This window comes from Lepidochelys kempii, chromosome 15, assembly GCF_965140285.1.
Source record: "Lepidochelys kempii isolate rLepKem1 chromosome 15, rLepKem1.hap1, whole genome shotgun sequence".
Taxonomy (NCBI): Eukaryota; Metazoa; Chordata; order Testudines; family Cheloniidae; genus Lepidochelys; species Lepidochelys kempii.
The window spans coordinates 11,632,607-11,654,235 of record NC_136394.1 but is presented as its reverse complement, the minus strand read 5'-3'; the positions used below and the strand labels follow the sequence as shown (position 1 = coordinate 11,654,235).

At 44.2% G+C, this 21,629-nt stretch overlaps 1 protein-coding gene across 15 annotated transcripts in view; it reads left to right on the top strand.

The window, feature by feature from the left end:
* The window catches only part of PATZ1 (POZ/BTB and AT hook containing zinc finger 1), a 42,292-nt gene extending 21,063 nt beyond the window's left edge, over positions 1-21,229 (top strand). For 6 of the 15 annotated variants that reach the window (XM_073313547.2, XM_073313548.2, XM_073313545.2 and 3 more), the window contains one exon: positions 1,853-3,311. In XM_073313547.2, the coding sequence (XP_073169648.1) occupies positions 1,853-2,271 (419 nt within the window). In that variant the 3' untranslated portion in view covers positions 2,272-3,311. Of the gene's footprint in view, positions 1-343; positions 467-1,852; positions 3,312-6,414; positions 6,538-8,468; positions 8,572-9,488; positions 9,585-17,433; positions 17,515-18,239; positions 18,278-20,606 lie in introns of those variants that run through there. The other 9 variants (XR_013634728.1, XR_013634725.1, XR_013634727.1 and 6 more) reach the window with 9 other exon arrangements.
* The last annotated feature ends 400 nt before the right edge of the window (positions 21,230-21,629 follow it).

Here is a 21,629-nt window from a genome sequence, read left to right as displayed (position 1 = left end):
ACTGATTACAACCCCTGTATAGCCCAATTTCTGATTCCTGTGGAGGGAAAGTCCTGAAGATGCTTGTCTGATAGGAGTCATGACAGTCCATTTATTTCAGCTCAAAGAGGTGAGGAGCCACATAGATATTTTTAGTTAAACTTTTTTTTGCCTCTCTTACACTGTGGTTGAGAAGAAGGATAAAGATATTGACTGCTTCTTTTTAGATGTCACTAATATTTAGTTTTGCTTTTGCTTAAAGTAAGTTATCTTTTTCAGAGTGGTTAAAATTATTTAATTTGTAAATATCCTCTGTAAAATTAGTTATTAATATGTGCACAGTAATTTCCTTTTTGCCTCTCAGTTTTGGACCATCTGTATCCTTGGTTGAAGCTGGAACAGCAGAAAACCTCTCTCTGATATCGGAAACCATGGCTGTCCCAAAAAATTGGGGTTACTTTTGCCCTGGAGATCAGAACAGAGCTGAGTTAAGCATACCCTGTGCTCTGTCTTGTGCTGATGGGATGTCACAGTTGTGTAGCTTTCTTTCTATGGGAGTCCTCACAGAGTTGCTCCAGAAGCTCCTTGGTTCTAGGTTGTGTGCTGATTTAAAAAGTGCTTCTCCCTAGTGGGATCTTGATTTCATGCATGTCCTGTTTTGATTGCTAATGCTGATTCCACAGAAAGCCTGTCTTATGAAACATGGCCTTTCAGGGTTAGGAGTAGAATTAAGTTTGTATTCTGAGATTTGTTTGGGGAGTATGTCTGGGTTTGCCATGCTTATACAGATGTCATGAGAGAGGATCATAGAAAAGCTTTCTTGGTACATTGCCAGAATAGGATGGGGGAACACCCCAAACATACCAGTGACACGGCTAGGGTATGTGTTGAAGTAACTGAGAATAATGCACTTTATTCTGAGGAGCCTCTTGAGACTATATAGAACTGCATCTCCAGGAGCAGAGCAACCCCTACTCCCATGCTGTGATATTGGTGATGGAATAGTTCCAGGTTTCTTCACCTCTTGCCCTAAACGGTTGTGCACTGTGATTCCACCTAGAAGTGCCTGCTTCATTTCAATGCTGGGTGAAGTGACTCCAGCATCTAAACATGCATAATAATATCTCCAGTAGAACCTCAGAGTTACGAACATCTTGGGAATGGAGGTTGTTTGTAACTCTGAAATGTTCGTAACTGAACAAAACGTTCTAGTTCTTTCAAAAGTTTACAACTGAACATTGACTTAATACAGCTTTGAAACTTCACTATGCAGAAGAAAAATGCTGCTTTTAACCATCTTAATTTAAATGAAACAAGCACAGGGACAGTTTCCTTATCTTGTCAAATCTTTTTGTAAACTTTTCCTTTATTTTTTTAGTAGTTTACATTTAACAGAATACTGTACATGGTGGGGTTTTTTGGTTTGTTTGTTTTTTTGGTCTGCTGCTGCTGCCTGATTCCATGCTTCCAGCTTCAAATAGGTGTGTGGTTGACCCGTCAGTTCGTAACTCTGGTGTTCATAATTCTGAGGTTCTACTGTACATTTATATAGTGTCTTACATCTCAAAGGGGGCATCATAAGGGCACTATATAAGTATAAGAGGATATTCTGGATACCTCCACTATCACTACAAATCTGTAATATAAACTCGGGGTGCTGGGAGATGGAGCATGTCCAGGCTCTGCAGAAGAGAGACCTAAAGGGGCACAGTGCTTCATTACATGGAGGAGTATATCTAGTAGGTCTGTAGCATTCTGTCATTTTGGGTAATAGTGAATCAGCTGGTGACTACACCTTTTACTTAAAAGCATTTTAGAATAGCACTCTTGGGAGATAAGGTTCTGAAAACTTGTCTTGTTGTTTTTTCCATAGAAGGCCAGAAATGCTCACATTCGGACCCGATTGAGAGTTCTGATTCCTACGGCGACCTCTCTGATGCCAGTGACCTCAAGACTCCTGAGAAACAGAGTGCCAATGGGTCCTTCTCCTGCGATATGGCAGTCACCAAAAACAAAATGGAGCCAGAGGGAGAGAAGAAGTACCCCTGCCCTGAATGTGGCAGCTTTTTCAGATCCAAGTCTTACCTGAACAAACATATACAGAAAGTTCACGTCAGAGCCCTTGGGGGCCCATTGGGGGACCTGGGTCCTGCTCTAGGGTCCCCCTTTTCACCCCAACAGAACATGTCTCTTCTGGAGTCATTTGGGTTTCAGATCGTCCAGTCAGCATTTGCATCATCCCTGGTGGATCCAGAGGTCGACCAGCAACCAATGGGGCCAGAGGGGAAATGAGACCAGTTTAACCTTAACAAAGCAGCCGTCTGGTTATACCTATAAGACGCTGTGAATGAGAGAAGAAATAATGAAATTTGGTTCTATAGTTGAGAAATTTGTATTCATTTTAGTTCCCCTCCCTGTCTACCCTCCTTAAACCTTCTTTAGGGAAAAGAAGGCTTCTTGCCTGATAACCTGCAGAAAATCTGCATGACCCTGAATGAGAGATGTGACCTAAAACACAACATGGAGTGCCAGAGCTCCAGTGTGGTCTTTTAGAATAAATAAAAGCCACCAATGGTGGTCAGAATTGTAAACAGCCCTAGTGATCCAAACATGTGGGGAACTAGGTTTTTATGCCTTTGCCCTCTTTCCCCTCCAACCCCCCCCCCCCCCAAAAAAAACCCCACAGTAAGTTTTTTACACACACCCATTACTGACTGCTCATAATATAAACAAAAGCCCTGTGGTACCTAGCAGGTAACGGTGCAGATGTCCTTTTAAAAATTGATTTTTGAGAAGGCAAAAGAATTTGGACCCCTTCTGCCATTTGTGAGGCTGTGAGTGCTGCAGCAGGAACTAACCTGCTGAGGAAAATCACCATTCAAAACAGGTTGTTTTTGTTAAATTTTAACCATTAAACTTGCTGTCAGGTTTTTAATTCTCTATTATTATTATTTTAGGACCTGTTGTAGTGAATTGCTACTGAAAAGCCAGACTAAGGCGATATACAGAGCGCTCTTAAAGCAGCAGTCACGTTAGGGTTAGTATTAATTTTTTTTAGATGTATCATAATTAATAACTTGGCTAGTTAATTGTTTTAAGTCTATCGAAGAAATAGTTTTATCCAAAAAAAAACAAAAAAGGAAGAAAATACCTGTGTGGTCTGGTTGGTTGGTGCTCATTCGATGTGTGGGTACCTAGAAGATGAACATGGTCAGCAATCGGGTAAACTATCTGTACCACTGACTTGTTTAGTGTGAATAAACCCAGGGTTCACAGAGTGATTTTGAATTAATCAGATTGGACTGTATTAAAGAAGTTAGTATGTTACTTTACATCCCCTTGTTTTGTCTGGTTTTTGAGCAATTTAGCCACCTCTCTGAAAGGTGTGCAGTTGAGATCCAGGAAATGGGACACTAGTCCTTCTCTGTGACATACTCTTCATGACCTGGACCTCTTGGTTCCAACGCAGCACTCCTGATTCCCCTTTACTCAGGTTTTCACACAGCAATCCTATTTTCTTTTCTTCTTCTAGAGAAGAAATGTTTCCACCCTCAAAGGGAGGGATCTAAATCCGAGCACACCTCAGAAGAAAAAGCTGATATAAAATGTTATGGAGTTGAGCTCTAGAGCATTGGATGCTGTGTTATAGATGAACACAGATGCCTATGTAGAGAGGCTGAATATCCCTTTGTAGTCTTCCCATAATTTAACTTTGATGAACTTTTTATGTACCAAAAACCGAGTGTCTGGATGATTTAGTGAACTCAGTGCTGCATTAGGAGTCAGGAATCTCCTGAGTTCTAATCATGGTTCTGCCACTGGTGCTCAAGATCTTATAGTACAAGTCACTGAACCTCTGCCTTAACTCCCCATCTGCAAAATAAAGATTCTTTACGTCACAATAGTGTTGCAAGGATTAACCTAACAAAGGTTTATACAATGCTTTGGAAATGCAAGATGCTTACGTATGTGCTGAGTATTACTAGATCTGCCAAACTATGGAGCCTGAGACCCACATCAAATTTGCATACAGTGGTGACGATAGCTGCCTCCATCTTTAATGCAGCACTGTGCTGGATCAAGATGGAGCATTGCATGTTGGGACCTGACTCTCTGTGGGTTGCACCTTTGTGTTAAAGATGAGCACAACCGTGAGCTGCTTCATAAAATTGTCTGTGCTATGCTTAATTGCTCCTAATCTAAACTCTGTAGCTATAGTGTAGCTGAAATAAGACATTTTCTTGCTATTTTTCACCTGTGCCATTGCCAAAAAGCCTCATGGGTGGGGTTTCTTCGTGATTTTGAGCGCCCTCCCCCCCGCCACCAAAAAGACCCCAAAATCATGACTTCACTCATGCAGAAAGTTGTTATTTTTTGTACTGTGAACAGTATTGAGTATTCTAAACCAAAAGACAGATATTCTGTGGCCCATTTTGTACAATGCAAGCCCCACCCAAACAGGTGAGCTGCTGTCACACACTGTTGATATGAAATTGACAAGTTGCTGCTAGTTTGGGGGGCAGATTGTTCTCCTGTCCTCCCAAAAAAAACCACACAAACAAACAAGCAAAAAACCCTTTCAGAATAGATCAGTCTTCATTTAAAAACAACAACAATTTTAAAACCAACTGGCTCAGGCTGAGAGTTGTTTTTATTATTGATGTATTGATCTCTAGAGTTTACCTTATTTTACATTTTCTGACCAGTAGAGAAATAAGATTTTGGCAAGGTAATAAAACATCTTAAAATCTTACTAATCAGGCTTTGATCAAACAACTCTTGTGAGCTGCCAGGGGTTTCACCAGGAGCATGTCAAGATATAGCAGGCTTTCCAGTCAGCAGAGGGGTAAGCCAGGATCAGAGATTGGCAACTCCAGTCATCCTCACTCTTATTGATTATCCACATTGGAGGACATGGGAGGAAGTAGGCAGGAAAATGTTGATGAAGGATGTAAACTGGGTAGTGTGTTTGGCAAGAACTTTGTTGCCAATTTGGGAATGAGCTTGCTGCTAGACTTGAGCTGGAGGAGAAAGGCCAGTTAAGAAAAGTCAACATAGCATATGTATCTCCATTTATTGTTTCCATGAATACTCCGAGAGGGCACTCTGTTCACAATAGGCAGAAGCCTGGGGAGAAGTTCAGACAGTGGGCCAAATTCATTCAAATTTCACTGGAGTTACGGCTGGGATGAATTTTGGCCGGTTGCATCAAAACTTCATTTTGAGTGCTGCAGAACTGGACTTGATGTGATAAAAGGTGCAGAGCTTCTATTAAAAAAGGAGCATTCTAAAAGCATCACCATGCATTCTTCTTATCAAAGGGCCAGTTTGTTTACCTGCCACGTCCACAGGGTTCGGCTGATGGCAGCTCCCACTGGCTGTGGTTCACTGTCCCAGGCCAATGGGGGCTGCGGGAAGCAACGTGGGCCGAGGGATGTGCTGGCTGCCCTTCCCTCAGCACCCATTGGCCTGGAGCGGCGAACCACAGCCAGTGGGAGTTGCAATCGGCCGAACCCGCAGACATGGCAGGTAAACAAACCGGCCCCTGCTGGGCCGCGGCCAAAGGTTGCTGATCCATGTTCTAACTGGTCCCAATGTGCATGGGAGAGATTTACACTGACGTGGTGGCTGGAGTGGGCTTGTTAACAATGTAGAAACCAAGCAGCTTGCCAAGAATATTTTATGGTTCCTTGCGTCTTCTGGGGCAAATTGTTAATTTCAGATGGGGTGTGGTTTTTTGTTGTTGTGACGTTGCTGGTTTAGAACAATTCTGCATGCTTTTGTACTTGGGAAGTATGTACTTCTAATAAAACTGAAAAGATCTAGACAGAAAAATCACCAGATGAGTGTTTCTGCATGATCTTGCAGTGAACACAGCTGCACTCTGGGCAGCGTTACCCAATTTTTTCTATTTCCCTTCGAGACACTGAGTGCCCATATTTGTGTAAACAGAAACTCTCCTTTAGAAAGAGCTTCCCTTTCCTTCCCACCTAATTTGGTGAGGCTACAATCCTGTTTTTGAGATTTCACAATTCCTTCCCGAGAGACCGGGACTGAGATGCCACATACACAGGCATTAGGAGGAGGCTAACGAAAGGAAAACATTCAGTTATATATATCTTGGTAATCAAAGTGAAATATTTGTATTACAGTAGCACCTCCAGCCTCCTAACAGATTGAGAGTGCATTCAAATGTAGTAGACAGTCCATGCCCCAAAGATTTATATAGCAAAGATAGACACAGGGTGAGAGAGAGGGCGCATTATCACCATTTTAAAGGTGGGTAACAGGCATGGATTAAGGATCTAATTCAGCAATGCACATAGAGTCTAAGTGGCAGGTTTCCAATGAAGTGAGCTGTAGCTCACGAAAGCTTATGCTCAAATAAATTTGTTAGTCTCTAAGGTGTTATAAGTCCTCCTTTTCTTTTTTTAGAGTCTAAGTGATTTGCCCAAGGTCACACAGGAAGTCCTTGGCAGAACTAGAAATTAAACCTGGGTCTCTCAAGTCCCAGTCCAGTGCCTTAACAACAAGAAAAAAATACATGGGATAAAACAGGTAGAGCAAAACAGATGTTTTATTTTCTCAAAGCATAGCAATAGGACTTTAAGGTGGTGAGGACTTTGTCTTCATACCAGTCTTTGGTATAATTGTAAATGCCTGGTCATGGTACTAGACCTCTTTTCTGAGTGCCAATGGCTTAGGAAATGTGTTTTCTTTCCCCACTGTTTCCTACAGTTGTCACTCCCTGAACTGAATATCCTTAATAATGAATTACTTGAAATAGAGGACTTATGTGACTGAATAATCTAACTCTTCAGCTGATTGGATTAATAGCAGGAAAACTAAGATTTTGTAGGGTCTGTCGTAACTTTTTAATGTCTTGTTTTATCCTTAAACCTCAGTTCTTAAAATGTAATATCTGAACTTACGCCGTTGCCTGTCTTAAGTCTGGAGGGTGACGCAACCTGCAGCTTTAATACAAAAAGAGAAAGTACTTGTGATGCCAAAGTACATTTCAAAAGAACTACTGTCCGACCTTGAAAGAATGAGTAAAACGCTCTGGGTTTCACTACATATAAAATGAGTCAAGCCAAAACAGGAGAAGTTACAGATTCACCCCTCCTCCCTCCCCCCCCCCCCCCCAAAAAGCAAAAACAAAAAACAATTAAACAGAAAAGGCTTCCTTTTATTACCCCATAAAAATAAAATTACATGTTTTCAATTGTTCAGGCTGACAAAATATGAGAGAAGTGCCAAACTAGACTGTGGAGTGTATTGGCCTTATCAGTATGATGAATCCCTTCACATCAGTTAAGCAGGCTCTGTACCATTTACCTTTTGCCTAGGCGCTGTGCTGAATTTTGATTTTGAGTGAAGCAATATTGAATCTCTGAGCCTGTAGACCCAGTTCTATCCCAGAGAGGAGGAGGAACAAATCAGCAAGGGGCTGGCATGGGAGGAGGAGTGATAATAAAGCTTAGATGAAAACTAGAGTTGTCTGGACATCCTCTCCTGGGCCCTGCCTTTTTCCATTTCAGCAAACCTCCCTTTTAAAAGCAAGGCCCCACTAGGCCCGTGTGAATGATCCATAGGACTTGGTTTTCACAGCAATCTGCTAGTTCAGGGGTTCTCAAACTTCATTGCACCGCGACCCCCTTCTGACAACAAAAATTGCTTCGTGACCCCAGGAGGGGGACTGAAGCCTGAGCCCACCTAAGCCCCACTGCCCCCGTGCGGGGCCAAAGCCCAATCCCCACTGCTCCGGGCAGGGGGGCCAAAGCTGAAGCTTAAGGGCTCCAGGACCAGGCCCGGGGCCTGCAACCTGAGTCCTGCCACCCAGGGCTGACGCCCTCAGGCTTTGGCTTTGGTCCTGGGCAACAAGTCTAAGTCTGCCCTGGTGACCATATATAAAGGACCATCTTGGGGTCCTGACCCACAGTTTGAGAACTGCTGTGCTAGTCCATGTTCTTCTAAGAAGAAATGTGATCAGTATTCAAAGCATGGGACTGGGAGGCTGGAGATCCTGAATTGTAAACCTGGCTCTCCCGTTGATTTGCACTGTGGTAATTCAGGCTCTGAAGCTGTGGAATGCTGACCACCTTCAACTCCCATTAATACCACTGAGAGTGAAGGAGGCTTAGCACCTGGGAGGATCAACTCTTTACCCTCTTCCTAGATTTCATTCCTCTTCCATAAAACAGGGCATAGTAACCATACTTCATTGGTGTGTTGTGGAGACTGATCAGTTAATGGGCCAAATTTTGCTCTCTTTCATCTGTTCAGCACCATGGACTGCAGATGTAATGGATAAAAAGTTGGACAAACATAAATGTGCAGTATTTAAAAGCTGTCTGGCATTACTGATGTGGTCTTTGGATACAGCTGAATGTACTTTTTCCTGGGTGGCCTTTGCAGTTTTGCAGACCTAGAAGTGCTCTGAGAGTTGTTCACTACAGGAAATAATTGGTGCCTAATTGACATTCCAGTGACTCCCTTGTGCGAAATGGGCTGGAGGGCCTTTCATGAAGACACTGGCTGATGTATAAACTTCTAAGCTACCTGCAATCGTGTAGTAAACGCACACCTCTGGTAGGTGCTTTGTATGACAAATTGGTGTCTCATTCTTGCTAATTGCTTTATGGCTGCTTTATCTACAGACAGGTACCTTCTCCAGGCAGCTTTTATGTGGTCTCCCCAGAATTGTCAGGCTTAATCCATGCCTGCTAACTGTTAGAACCCAAGGGCATGGATTGGGAGATAGACTGCAATGGTAAGGCAGAGTGGGAAAGTTGCTGCAATTAATGCTGATACAGGGTATATTAAGAAGAAAAGACTTCTCAGAAGTCCAAAACATTGAATGACTGATGTATGGCATGTGAAAGGTAAATCAGGAAAGCTGGTATGTTTCTTCTGATGCGGTAACATATGGAAGGGAGGGAGCAGAGAAGCTTGCCACTGGCTCTGAAGAGCCCCAATCCTGCTGCCATTGAATTTCACCACTGTCTTCAATGGAAGCAGGAGGTGAGGCTTTGATAAGGATGGGTGACTCTCTCCCTACTTGAATTAAATTTCTTGCCTAGTTATAGGTCTACCTCTGTTGAAACTGAGCCACTTCAGCCGTCTTAGGGACCCATTTGTATCAAGCAATTACTTTTACTTTTGCTATTTTTTTCTATTGTGTGTATTTTTTGTATGTTCTATTGGAAGTTGAGGCCTCTGTACAAGGGGTACAGACTGATTTTAAATAGTAATAAACCAAAACAGAATTAACCCTGCAGGGTGCATGCATTTATTTTCTGGAGCCTGACTATAGAAGCCCAGGGTGCAGGGAGAGACAGCCTGTAAGTTTCATAGTTCTGAATTTCCCTCTTTGCAGGGACAGCTCCTGCCAGCCTTACAAGGGCTTCTCTTGCTGCCACCACAGGATTGTGTGAGGATAGGCTTATTTTGAACACACAAAATCCTTTCTCTGTGCCTGATTGATTAGATTTCTCTAACTCCTTCAGGAGAAGGTGACCCAGCAACAAGTGTCTGTGTGAAAGAGCAGCTGCAATCCATTGGCCATCCCCACTGAATACCAGGAGGAGAATGAAGATGAAAGGGTACTTTTAAAATAAACATGCTTTTATTTAAGAAATAGCCCTGTAGCCTGCCCATGCCAAGTGTTAGCTCACTAATCAAGTGCACTGCATTCTAACCCAGTGTCTTTATTTTGTAAGAAATAGTGTGGTGAGGCAAAGTAACACTGCCTGTCCCACTGAGAAAAGGCCTTTCTGGATCCTTGTGGTCTTCCTCATACAGCAGCTTGGGACCCTCACTTCACAACCAGAGTTGCTGTTGAAGATGGCAAACTCTTTGACAGGGTTACTGGCCTAGTGGATGGGTGGGAAGCAGTAGACGTGATATGTCTTGATTTTTAATAAGATTTTTGACACAGTCCTGTGCAATATTCTCATAAGCAATGTAGGGAAATGTGGTCTAAATTACATTACAATAAGGTGGGTGCACAACTGGTTGAAACACCATACTCAGAGAGCAGTTATCAATGGTTAGCTATCAAACTGGGAGGATGTATCTAATGGGGGTCCCTTGGATCAGGCCTAGGTCCAATATTCAGCATTTTCATTAATGACTTGGATACTGGAGTGGAGAATGTACTTACAAAATTTGCGGATGACACAAAGCTGGGAGGGGTTGCGAGCACTTTGGAAGACAGGATTAAGAATTTAACACTACTGTGACAAATTGGAGAACTCGTCTCAAGTCAACAAGATGAAATTCAATAAACACAAGTGCAAAGTACTTCACTTGGGAGGAAAAAATCAAATGTACAACTTCAAAATGGGGACTACTTGCCTGGGTGATAGTGCTGCTGAAAAGCATCTGGGCGTTCTAGTGAAACACAAATTGAATATGAGTCACCAATGTGACGCGTTTGCAAAAGAGTCTAATATTCTGGGGTGTATTAACAGGACTGTTGTATGTAAGACTTGGGAAGTAATAGTCCTGCTCTATTCGGCACTGGTGAGGCCTCAGCTGGAGTACTGTGTTCAGTTCTGGGTGCCCCACTCTAGGAAGGACATAGATAAATTGGAGACAGTCCAGAGGAGGAGAACAACAGCAACGATAAAATGTTTAGAAAACCTGACCTATGAGTAAAGGTTTAAAAAAAAAAAAAAAGTGGGCGTGTTTACTATTGGGGGCCCTGATAAATATACGAAGGGCTGTTTAAAAAAAGGGTGGTGAGCAACTGTTCTCCATGTCCACTAGAGCTGGGAGAAGAACAAATGAGCTCAATCTGCAGCAAGGGAAACGTAGGTTAGAAATTAGAAAAAACTTCCTAACTAGAAAAGCTGTGAAGCATTAGAACAGGCTTCCACGGGAGGCTGTGGAATCCCCATCACTGAAGATTTTTAAGAACAGATTAGACAAATACCTGTCAGGGATGGTCTAGGTTTACTCAGTCCTGCCTCAGCACAGGGGCCTGGACTTCATGCCTTTCTGAGGTCCCTTCCAGCCCTACGTTTCTATGATTCAATGAAACTCAAAACCGGAATTGCAGGGCGGGGGGGGGGCTCTCATTCTTCCCGGGGCTGGCTTCTGCACATTTGCAGTGGCTGCAGAGAGGTTTTACATATTGTAGGAGTTATAAAATGTGCTGTCTCCACATGTCTGTGACGTGCACAGTTGAGGAAAACCAGAGACATTTGCCTTTCTGCAAGGACAAGACTAGGGCAGCAGAGAGGCAACAGCCGTGGGGGATGAAGCTGGGAGGGGCTGCCAGGGAAGACTGCGGCTGCAGCTCAGATGGTGGCACCCCAAGTGCAGCAATGCGTTCAGCTCCCTGTTGATCCCAGTCCATGCCTGCTGCTCCTCATGTCGGCCCTGCTGCCTGGGCTGTCCCTGGCTGCTGCCCTGGACTTGCACGGCAGCCACTGCTTTAACTCCACCATGTCTCTGGCAGTGCTGCCAGTGTGTGGGCAAGGAGCTCCGCTGGAAAGGCCTGAGGGGCAAACTGGTGGGTGCAGGGATTGCTGGGGGGGTCAGCTGGGGGTGGTGCATTTGGAGGGGCAAGTGAGGGGGGAGGACAGCAGTGTGGTGCAAGGTTAGGCCAAGGCTCCAGGTGCAGGGCTGAGGTGGGGTGGCAGTGATAATATATTTTGCCTTTGTTGCAAGATCTTTACTTTTAATTTCAAATCCAAACTGGCAAGCAATGGCATCTGAAACTGGAAATATGTATCTGCCACTCTCAGCAGTCATGAAAAATCTCTTGATCACATTTCGTCATTCAGATGTGGAATGGACTGCAGGAGAGATTAAACTGTAATAGCTGATCAAAATAATCAGTATTTACTTAGTGTATAAACAGAACACTGGCATGATGTTCTGCATAGACTTGTCGCTCTTACTTGGACACTTGCTGTTCAGAATTTGGCTCTTGGGGGCCATTCAGACAGGCTGTAGGAACCAGATAATGGAAACTTCCTAAAACTTTTGGAGTTGATGATCCTGTCTGATGGCATTATGAAAGACGTCAAATAGTCCCGTCTTCATTACGTTGGAAAAAAAACATTTCGAATAAGCTAACTGACTTTTTGGCATCAGAAATCAGAGGCAAAATCTTATCCATGGTGAAGGAATCAAAATATTCCTTAGTTGTCCTTGATTGCACACTGGATAATAGCCAAGTGGTAATATGGCTGTGATTGTAAGATTTATTTCCACAAGATCTGGAAAACAGGGTGTTAATGTTAAAATACAGGAACGCTTCTTAGTATTTGTGAAACTGGATGATTCAAGTGGTGCAGGCATGACAGAAGTTCTTCTCCAGAAGTTAAATAAAATGGGACTGCCTCTTGCAGATGTGAGAGGGCAACACTGTGACAATAGAGCTAACCTGAAAGGAAAGTCTAGTGGAGTACAGAGACAGATGCGTGAGTTTCTCTTGAACAGTTTTGTGCCCTGTAGCACCCATTCTATCAGCCTGGTACTGAGCAATGCTGCTGGCTATTGTACTGAAGGAGTGAACCTTTTGGGGGTCATTCAGGCTATTTTCATTTATTTTCAATCCATTTGTCAATGGGATATTGCTGTGAAACACATTGGACACTCTGGTATTACTTGGTATTGGTATTTCTGGTATTACTGGTATTACTTGGTATTGCTCGGCAGCTCTCCAACACGAGTTTCTACAAGCCATTACCCTCTGATCCCACTGAGAGTTACCAAAAGCAACTACAGCATTTGCTCAAGAAACTTCCTGAAGAAGCACAAGATCAAATCCGCACAGACACACCCCTGGAACCCCGACCTGGGATATTCTATCTACTACCCAAGATCCATAAACCTGGAAATCCTGGGCGCCCCATCATCTCAGGCATTGGCACCCTGACAGCAGGATTGTCTGGCTATGTAGACTCCCTCCTCAGGCCTTACGCTACCAGCACTCCCAGCTACCTTCGAGACACCACTGACTTCCTGAGGAAACTTCAATCCATCGGTGATCTTCCTGATAACACCATCCTGGCCACTATGGATGTAGAAGCCCTCTACACCAACATTCCACACAAAGATGGACTTCAAGCCGTCAAGAACACTATCCCCGATACTGTCACGGCTAACCTGGTAGCTGAACTTTGTGACTTTGTCCTTACCCATAACTACTTCACATTTGGGGACAATGTATACCTTCAGATCAGCGGCACTGCTATGGGTACCCGCATGGCCCCACAGTATGCCAACATTTTTATGGCTGATTTAGAACAACGCTTCCTCAGCTCTCGTCCCCTAAAGCCCCTACTCTACTTGCGCTATATTGATGACATCTTCATCATCTGGACCCATGGAAAAGAAGCCCTTGAGGAATTCCACCATGATTTCAACAATTTCCATCCCACCACCAACCTCAGCCTGGTCCAGTCCACACAAGAAATCCACTTCCTGGACACTACAGTGCTAATAAACAATGGTCACATAAACACCACCCTATACCGGAAACCTACTGACCGCTATTCCTACCTGCATGCCTCCAGCTTTCACCCTGACCACACCACACGATCCATCGTCTACAGCCAAGCTCTGCGATACAACCGCATTTGCTCCAACCCCTCAGACAGAGACAAACACCTACAAGATCTCTGTCAAGCTTTCTTACAACTACAATACCCACCTGCAGAAGTAAAGAAACAGATTGATAGAGCCAGAAGAGTTCCCAGAAGTTACCTACTACAGGACAGGCCTAACAAAGAAAATAACAGAATGCCGCTAGCCGTCACCTTCAGCCCCCAACTAAAACCCCTCCAATGCATTATTAAGGATCTACAACCTATCCTAAAGGATGACCCAACACTCTCACAAATCTTGGGAGACAGGCCAGTCCTTGCCTACAGACAGCCCCGCAACCTGAAGCAAATACTCACCAACAACCACATACCACACAACAGAACCACTAACCCAGGAACTTATCCTTGCAACAAAGCCCGTTGCCAATTGTGCCCACATATCTATTCAGGGGACACCATCACAGGGCCTAATAACATCAGCCACACTATCAGAGGCTCGTTCACCTGCACATCCACCAATGTGATATATGCCATCATGTGCCAGCAATGCCCCTCTGCCATGTACATTGGTCAAACTGGACAGTCTCTACGTAAAAGAATAAATGGACACAAATCAGATGTCAAGAATTATAACATTTATAAACCAGTCGGAGAACACTTCAATCTCTCTGGTCACGCTATCTTAAAACAAAAAAACTTCAAATCCAGACTCCAGCGAGAAACTGCTGAATTGGAATTCATTTGCAAATTGGATACTATTAATTTAGGCTTAAATAGAGACTGGGAGTGGCTAAGTCATTATGCAAGGTAGCCTGTTTCCTCTTGTTTTTTCCTACCCCCCCCCCCCAGATGTTCTGGTTTAACTTGGATTTAAACTTGAAGAGTGGTCAGTTTGGATGAGCTATTACCAGCAGGAGAGTGAGTTTGTGTGTGTATGGGGGTGGGGGGGATGTGAGAAAACCTGGATTTGTGCAGGAAATAGCCCAACTTGATTGTCATGCACGTTGTGTAGAGAGTTGTCACTTTGGATGGGCTATCACCAGCAGGAGAGTGAATTTGTGTGGGGGGGTGGAGGGTGAGAAAACCTGGATTTGTGCTGGAAATGGCCCACCTGATGATCACTTTAGATAAGCTATTACCAGCAGGACAGTGGGGTGGGAGTAGGTATTGTTTCATATTCTCTGTGTATATATAAAGCCTGCTGCAGTTTCCACGATATGCATCCGATGAAGTGAGTTGTAGCTCACGAAAGCTCATGCTCAGATAAATTGGTTAGTCTCTAAGGTGCCACAAGTACTCCTTTTCTTTTTGCGAATACAGACTAACACGGCTGTTACTCTGAAATCTGGTATTACAGTGAAACAACTGCCTGAAAGAAGAATGGAAAGCAGAGTTGAAGCAGTAAGAGCCATGAAGTATTAAGCTGGAGAAGTGTATGATGCATTGCTATCCGTAGCTGATAATGCAACACCGGTTGGTACCTCTGGAACCAAATCTCATGCAGAAGCACCAACCATTGCTGGACAAATGCTTACTTTCACATTTCTGTGCAGCTTTGTGGTGTGGCATTGTATATTGTCTGAAGTTAACAGAGCAAGGAAGACTTTACAAGCGGTAGAATTTTACCTGCATCAAGTAATCAAACAACTAGCAATTCTACGAGATTCCTTGCAAAACTATTGTTCAGATTAAAATTTTGCATCTGTACCTGCTGCTGCTTGATAATTAGCAGAATCACTTGGCATTTAAGGAAGGCTGCAGAAGAGATCCAAGTCTGAAGTCGAAGGAAAAAAATTTGGCTGACTACTAGGCTTGCAATGAACGAGGTGTCACTAGAGAAGTGAAACGGTTAGTGTTACATTTGGGTTGGTTAATCAAAAAGGGCACCAGGGGAGGCCTAAGCGCTCCCCAGGACCCAGACACACAGCACCAGCCTTTAAAATGTGAGGCAAGTAACTCCAATATAAGAAGACGCTAAACAGCAGACGAGGAGGAGGAAATATGAGAACAATTCCTTTTAAAAAAAAAAAAGTGAGTGAGAGAGAGAGGAGAAAAAAAAAGTGAAAAGCATTTCTAACCTTTAGTTTCATTGTTGGGAAGATCCCTAAGTGGCGAGCTAACGGGGTGTATGTGGGATGTAGGAAAAACTGGATCTAAAAAATTAACATTCATAAATCTTGAGCTCTTGACTTCAAGGCCTGTGCTTTCACCCCTTATATCGCAGTGCCTCCCTACTAAAACCATGCTGCCTTCCTCACAGAGGCATTTCTCCTCCACCCTTAAAGAGACATGCTCTGTTTTTCCAGCAGTAGTGTGAGGCGTAGCCTAGGCTGGCAAATCACCCCCTCCTCAGACAGCTGTGCCTTGCGCCTAATAACACAGCTAGGGTTTGGTGATATCCTGCCATGACACAGACCAAGTAAAAACAACAGGTTATGTAATCCAAGCAGTTTTTGTTATTTCAGTGTGCCTGGCCCAGAAACCAGGAAGGGGGAGTTCTGACAAGGACAACAGTAATCTAAGTTGAGTCTGTTACAAAATAGTCAGACCAGCATGAATACAAATAACTCTGGGTTGCTTGCTTGCTTTAGTGATAAGGAGTGGTACCGATTAGTATCACAGTAAAATGCTTTACAAATTATCACAAAAGAGGCCACAATAGAAAGATGTTGTTGCTGTCTGAAGGGTTCCATCATGCTGTGGGTTGTGTCCTGACACCATATGTAGCCAGCAAGAGCTGAAGGCATTCAGCACTGACCCCTTTGTGATGGAAGAATATAACTCCCCCTTCAAGCCCTGCAGTCACCCACAGAGGCTATTTTGTCCTCCTCTGAACCGCAGGACCCAGATTACACTACTAGAGCCTCTACCCTTTCATTATATACCATGCAGAAAACTCATCAGCGAAGGCACTCTGAATAAGCAGAGCAAACTCTCTGAACCTGTCCAAACCAGTTCAGATATCACACCAGGTTGTTTTGCTCCTGCTGACTTCCTTGTTAGTCCTGGAGGCTCTGCTGGCACTAACTTGGCAGTAGCTCGTGCTCTCAGATTGGAGGGGGAGGGGAGAGTCTTTTCTTTAACATGCCAGCAGGGAGATCCAGTAATGGAGTCAGAACTTTCACTCCCTCTCTCCCCTCTGACCTGTAATAAGGGTGACCAGACAGCAAGTGTGAAAAATCGGGATGGGGGTGGGGGGGTAATAGGAGCCTATATAAGAAAAAGACCCAGAAATTGGGACTGTCCCTGTAAAATTGGGACATCTGGTCACCCTACCCGTAATGCATGCTTTCTCTCTCTGTCTTGTAATTCTGCTGCTGCACATTGGCCCACAACTTCATAAACTCCATGTTTAGTCGGAGTCCCCTTGTCCCAGTCCTTGTGATTGACTCCTACTCATCATTTTTGAAAGCCAGAAATAACGTACTGAAATTTGTTTCTGTCCCCTGGAGCATCTTGTAAGGATGACTTTGTTAGGTGACAAACCATTACATTGTTTTATGATCGAGCTGGGAGTAGGAATGGTTTGCAGAATTATCTCTATTTTATTGGAGTGTAAGTACTTAATAACACTTAGTATACTTGTTGCCTTCTGTCTTCTGGGCCCTTTACAAACATTGCTTCATTCTCACAGCACCCTGTGTGGCAGGTAAGCTTAACTTATTCTCATACAATTATAGGACTGGACGGGACCTTGAGAGGTCTTCTCATCCAGTCCCCTGCACTTGAGGTAGGACTAAGTATTATCTAGACCATCTGTGTCAGGTGTTTATCTAACCTGCTCTTAAAAATCTCTAATGACAGATTCCACAACCTTCCTAGGCAATTTATTCCAGTGCTTAACTACCCTGGAATATTTCTTTTCTTTAAACTTTAAGTTTTTCCACAGGTGAAGAAGTAGAACAAAGAAAACCAAAGGGACAGCCTGGAAGGAGAAGACATCTGTGACAGTTTGGTCTGCTACTATAAGGTAAATGCCATAATATCAGCCTGTACAGACACTGTCTGCATTTGGGGATACAGGTATATCAATGGAAGGCAGTATTGTGTAGTGGTTAAAGCACCAAACTGAGCACAAGACACAGCTGTGAACAGAACCTAGATCAGTGATTCACAATGCAAACTTGAGAAAATCACATAGCCTCTCTCTCTCTCCCCATTTCCCGATCTGTAAAATGGCATACCTAGGTACTTCTGTGAAGTGCTTTAAGATCCTTGACTGAGAAGTGCCATGGATATAGCACAGAGATATCCATCCAGTAATCAGTGGAACGGCTCCTTTCAAATAAAGTCTCTAGAAAATAACAGAAACTCTCAACTGTAAGAACAGAACAAATAGATTCAACCCATTCCTAATGAGCAGGCACAGCCTTTAATTCCCTTGTGCCCCCACCCGGTGTGCCATGGCATCTCATTAGACTTTGCTCTGTCAAATTGCAGGACCTAAATCTGCTCTGGCACCCCAGAAAAACTGGAGATAAAAGGAAAAAAGAAATGTGTACAAGTCAGACAGGTGGAAAAGGCTATTTTGCTTTCCTAGTAATGTGAGGGCTTTTGAGTCCCTCATAGACTCCCTGATTCGACTGGAAGTTCATAAAGCTTTGAGCGAACTTAGTTGTGTGGGATAAGAAGCACAGCTCATACCCTGATATAACAGGAGGCAGGATTGGGAAAATTTGAGTTTTGTTTCCACAGATGCTCCCCAGCCCTGCAGTTCCTGGATCAGTTTGAGGGTAAGGAGTTGCCTCTTGTGTAGTTGGCTATGAAGCTTTACTTTGTCTCATAGGATGAGCTAAAATAAATCAGTTTGATTTAACAACGGTTTCACCCTCTGCAAACAGCTATGGCTAAATTCTACCCTTGGATCCCTATATGTACTTCCCATCAGCTTTAGTCTGGGCAGAATTTTGCCCCTAAAATCTTTTTTGAAGACTCATAAGAGACAGAGGGCCTGATCTCACAGCCTTAGTCAAAACTTCCACAGACTCTAAGTGCTGCCAGAAATAAGACCTTAGAATCTGGCTCAGCAAGAGTCTGTGCCCACAGTAAAACATAAAGCATTTAAACAGAGCAGACATTTCAGCTAGTGGGAACCAGTACTTACACAGCTTCCTTCACCAATGATGTCAAAGTCCTTTAAAGGTGGGTGAGTAGTAATATACCCATTTTACAAGTGATGAAACTGAAGCCCCAGGAAGCTTAACTTGACCAAGATCATGTGCAGAACCAGTAGAATATACACTTGCTGGATGCACAGTCACCCATTAGCCATTAGGCCATGTAGCCTTCTGGTGCAAAAATACTTTTCACTCTTTTAGCGGCTTTCATGTGATGATTTTAAAACATTTTATAAGCACTGATCTTCTCAACATCCCTCTAAGGTAGGAAATCATGATTATCTACCCCGATTTTTCTAGAAAGTGAAAATGAAGCACAGAGGAGAGAGTGGAATGCCGAAGGTCTTACACAAGGTCTGTGGCACAGCCAGAAATAGTACCTTGTATTCAGTCTTGTGCCTTAACCACAAGCCCATCCTTCCTCCCTAGACCTTTTTAGAGACTTTCTACCATCCAGAAGGGCTGAATATTTTAGCTGATTGTTTTTCATTTGTCTAAAATAGGAAACAACAGTCTGTCAATCTAGGCACTTATATGGTTACCCTCATCACAGTATCTGAGTGCCTCCTACCTATTTAAAAATAGAAACAACTATTTTAAACCTATTGTCCGAAATTGCTACCAAAGGTTGCATTATTTTGATAGAATGCCTGCAATGGAACCAACACTAACAGTATTTTTCAGGGAGTTTTCACCTCTTATTCTGCTGTGAACATTTCTCCAGAAAGCTAGGACCAGAGCCACAGATTCTAAATGATGTGGGATTAAATAAAGAAAAGCAGAGAAGCTACAGGAATTGATGTCCTTGAGGTGAAAGCATAGCCTGTATGTTAGTGAGTGCCACTACGTTTAGTGACACCGTTTGGGATCTCCTGCTTACTATGGCAAGCTCAGAGGAACCCAAGTTAGGAAATAAGGGTGTACCTTGGTAGTTACAGGTGAATAGGGAGCTCTTCATTGGCCATCTCCCCCTGTGTAAATTTATAAAAGAGAGAAATTCCCCTTCAGATCCAGACTAAAGAGGGCAGGATTAGGAGCCTTGGGAAAACCAAAGATGTCATAAATATAGAGGCCAAGGATCCAGATTGGTAGAGATTGGAAGGAATCACACGAGTGTGTAAAATTGGGCCTGTAACCCATCCTGTAGGTGAAAATAGGGAAGCTGCATTTGTGAGACAAATGATTTTTTTCTCCCTCTTTGAGCTGTTAGAGTAAGGTAAATATTTTTGGTAATAACAAGCTATTGTAGCTATAAACACCTTCATCAACTCCAGCAGCTCAGGTTTGTTTCCAATATACAAATTAATTGCACATGATTAAGCTCAGGGTCTTGTCTAAAAGGTGCCAACCTGGGTCTATCTCTACCACATTGCGCAGACATGTTCTTTCACTGATATCAAGGCTGTAGGAAGAAGCTGAGACAGGCAAACACATGCACCCTGCTTTCAATACTACAGATGAACCCTACCAGGTTTCCTGCCAACTCTTCTGCAAAAATATTTTTATTTCTACTTTGCAAGTATCCTTCCCTCAGATACCACAGCACTGCTGTATCGGACCTGAATAGAATAACATCCACCTTTCTTCACTCTAGAATATTTTTCTTCAAACCCCCACTTCCATGGCACTACTCCTGTGGGACCCTTCTGTGGCTATCATCGCACAGATACCAATCAATCCACTAGACTAGCAAAAACCATCTAATGGCGTTGTTTCATAACATGCGTTGTCACACAGGAAATCAAAAAGAAAAGGAGGACTTGTGGCACCTTAGAGACTAACCAATTTATTTGAGCATGAGCTTTCGTGAGCTACAGCTCACTTCATTGGATGCATTCAGTGGAAAACCTGATGAAGTGAGCTGTAGCTCATGAAAGCTTATGCTCAAATAAATTGGTTAGTCTCTAAGGTGCCACAAGTCCTCCTGTTCTTTTTGCGAATACAGACTAACACGGCTGCTACTCTGAGACAGGAAATCAAGTTTACCTAACTCCCTCCCTGGGTGCCTAGTGGAACAGAGGGATTCATTGCTGAAGGTGGGACCGGGAAGGCCCTGCCATTACCATCGTGTCTTTTGCAGACAGATCAGCGAGCACCACTGCTGGACTCCCAAGAACATTCTCTCCAGCTCTCTTGGAACATGAATCTTGCATAATATACAAAGTTTGGATGGAGGGGTTGAAACGAGACTACCTTAAAGGGGGGCAAGTTCACTTCAGGCTCTGCCTCTCTCTCCATCTCTGAATGGTGTGTGTATTCCTTGGTGTGTCTGTGGGCCTGGGGATGAGTGTCCCCGAAGAGATTGCAGCAGAGGGTGAGAGTGCTGTGAGGGGGGCCGCAGACCAGAAGCGCACCCCCTGCCCCGAGGCAGTGGGCCGAAGGAGTTGAACCGGCTCCACGACGCCTGTGTGCGCGCAACAGCGAGGGAAGGGTTAAGTGCGATTTAACTCCGGCTATAACTGGTTCCTGGGCGCCCCTCGCCGATCCCAGAGTCGTGCCAAACCCCGGGAGGTCCGTGAAAGCCCCGGTGGCCGGAGCTTGGCCTTAGAGCGTCTATGTCACCGTTTATATGACTGAATCCTGGAGACTCCCAGACCCAGGGGCCGGGAGCGGCAGACCCCGAGGTGCCCGCTGCCCTCCGCCACGCTCTCTGCTGCGGCTGTCTCTCTCTCGCAGCCTGCCGAGGCTCTGGAGAGGAGGAGCCTGCGCTGCAGCGAGTGCAGGGAGCTCCAGCCGGGGCTGTTTACCACAAGAGAAAACAAGGGCAGATCTGCCAGCTGCAAAGCCGGGGCCGAGGCGAAAGCGGAGCGAGATCGCCGAGACTTCCCCGGCTAATTGTTCTTCAGCCTTTGCTTGGGCACGGGCGGGACCGAGGATGCTGGACTGGGGGCAAGCTTTGCTTCTCAGCACCGCGCTGCTGACTGCAGCGTCCGCCGCCGAAGGTGAGCGCGAAAGCCCCGAGAACCCC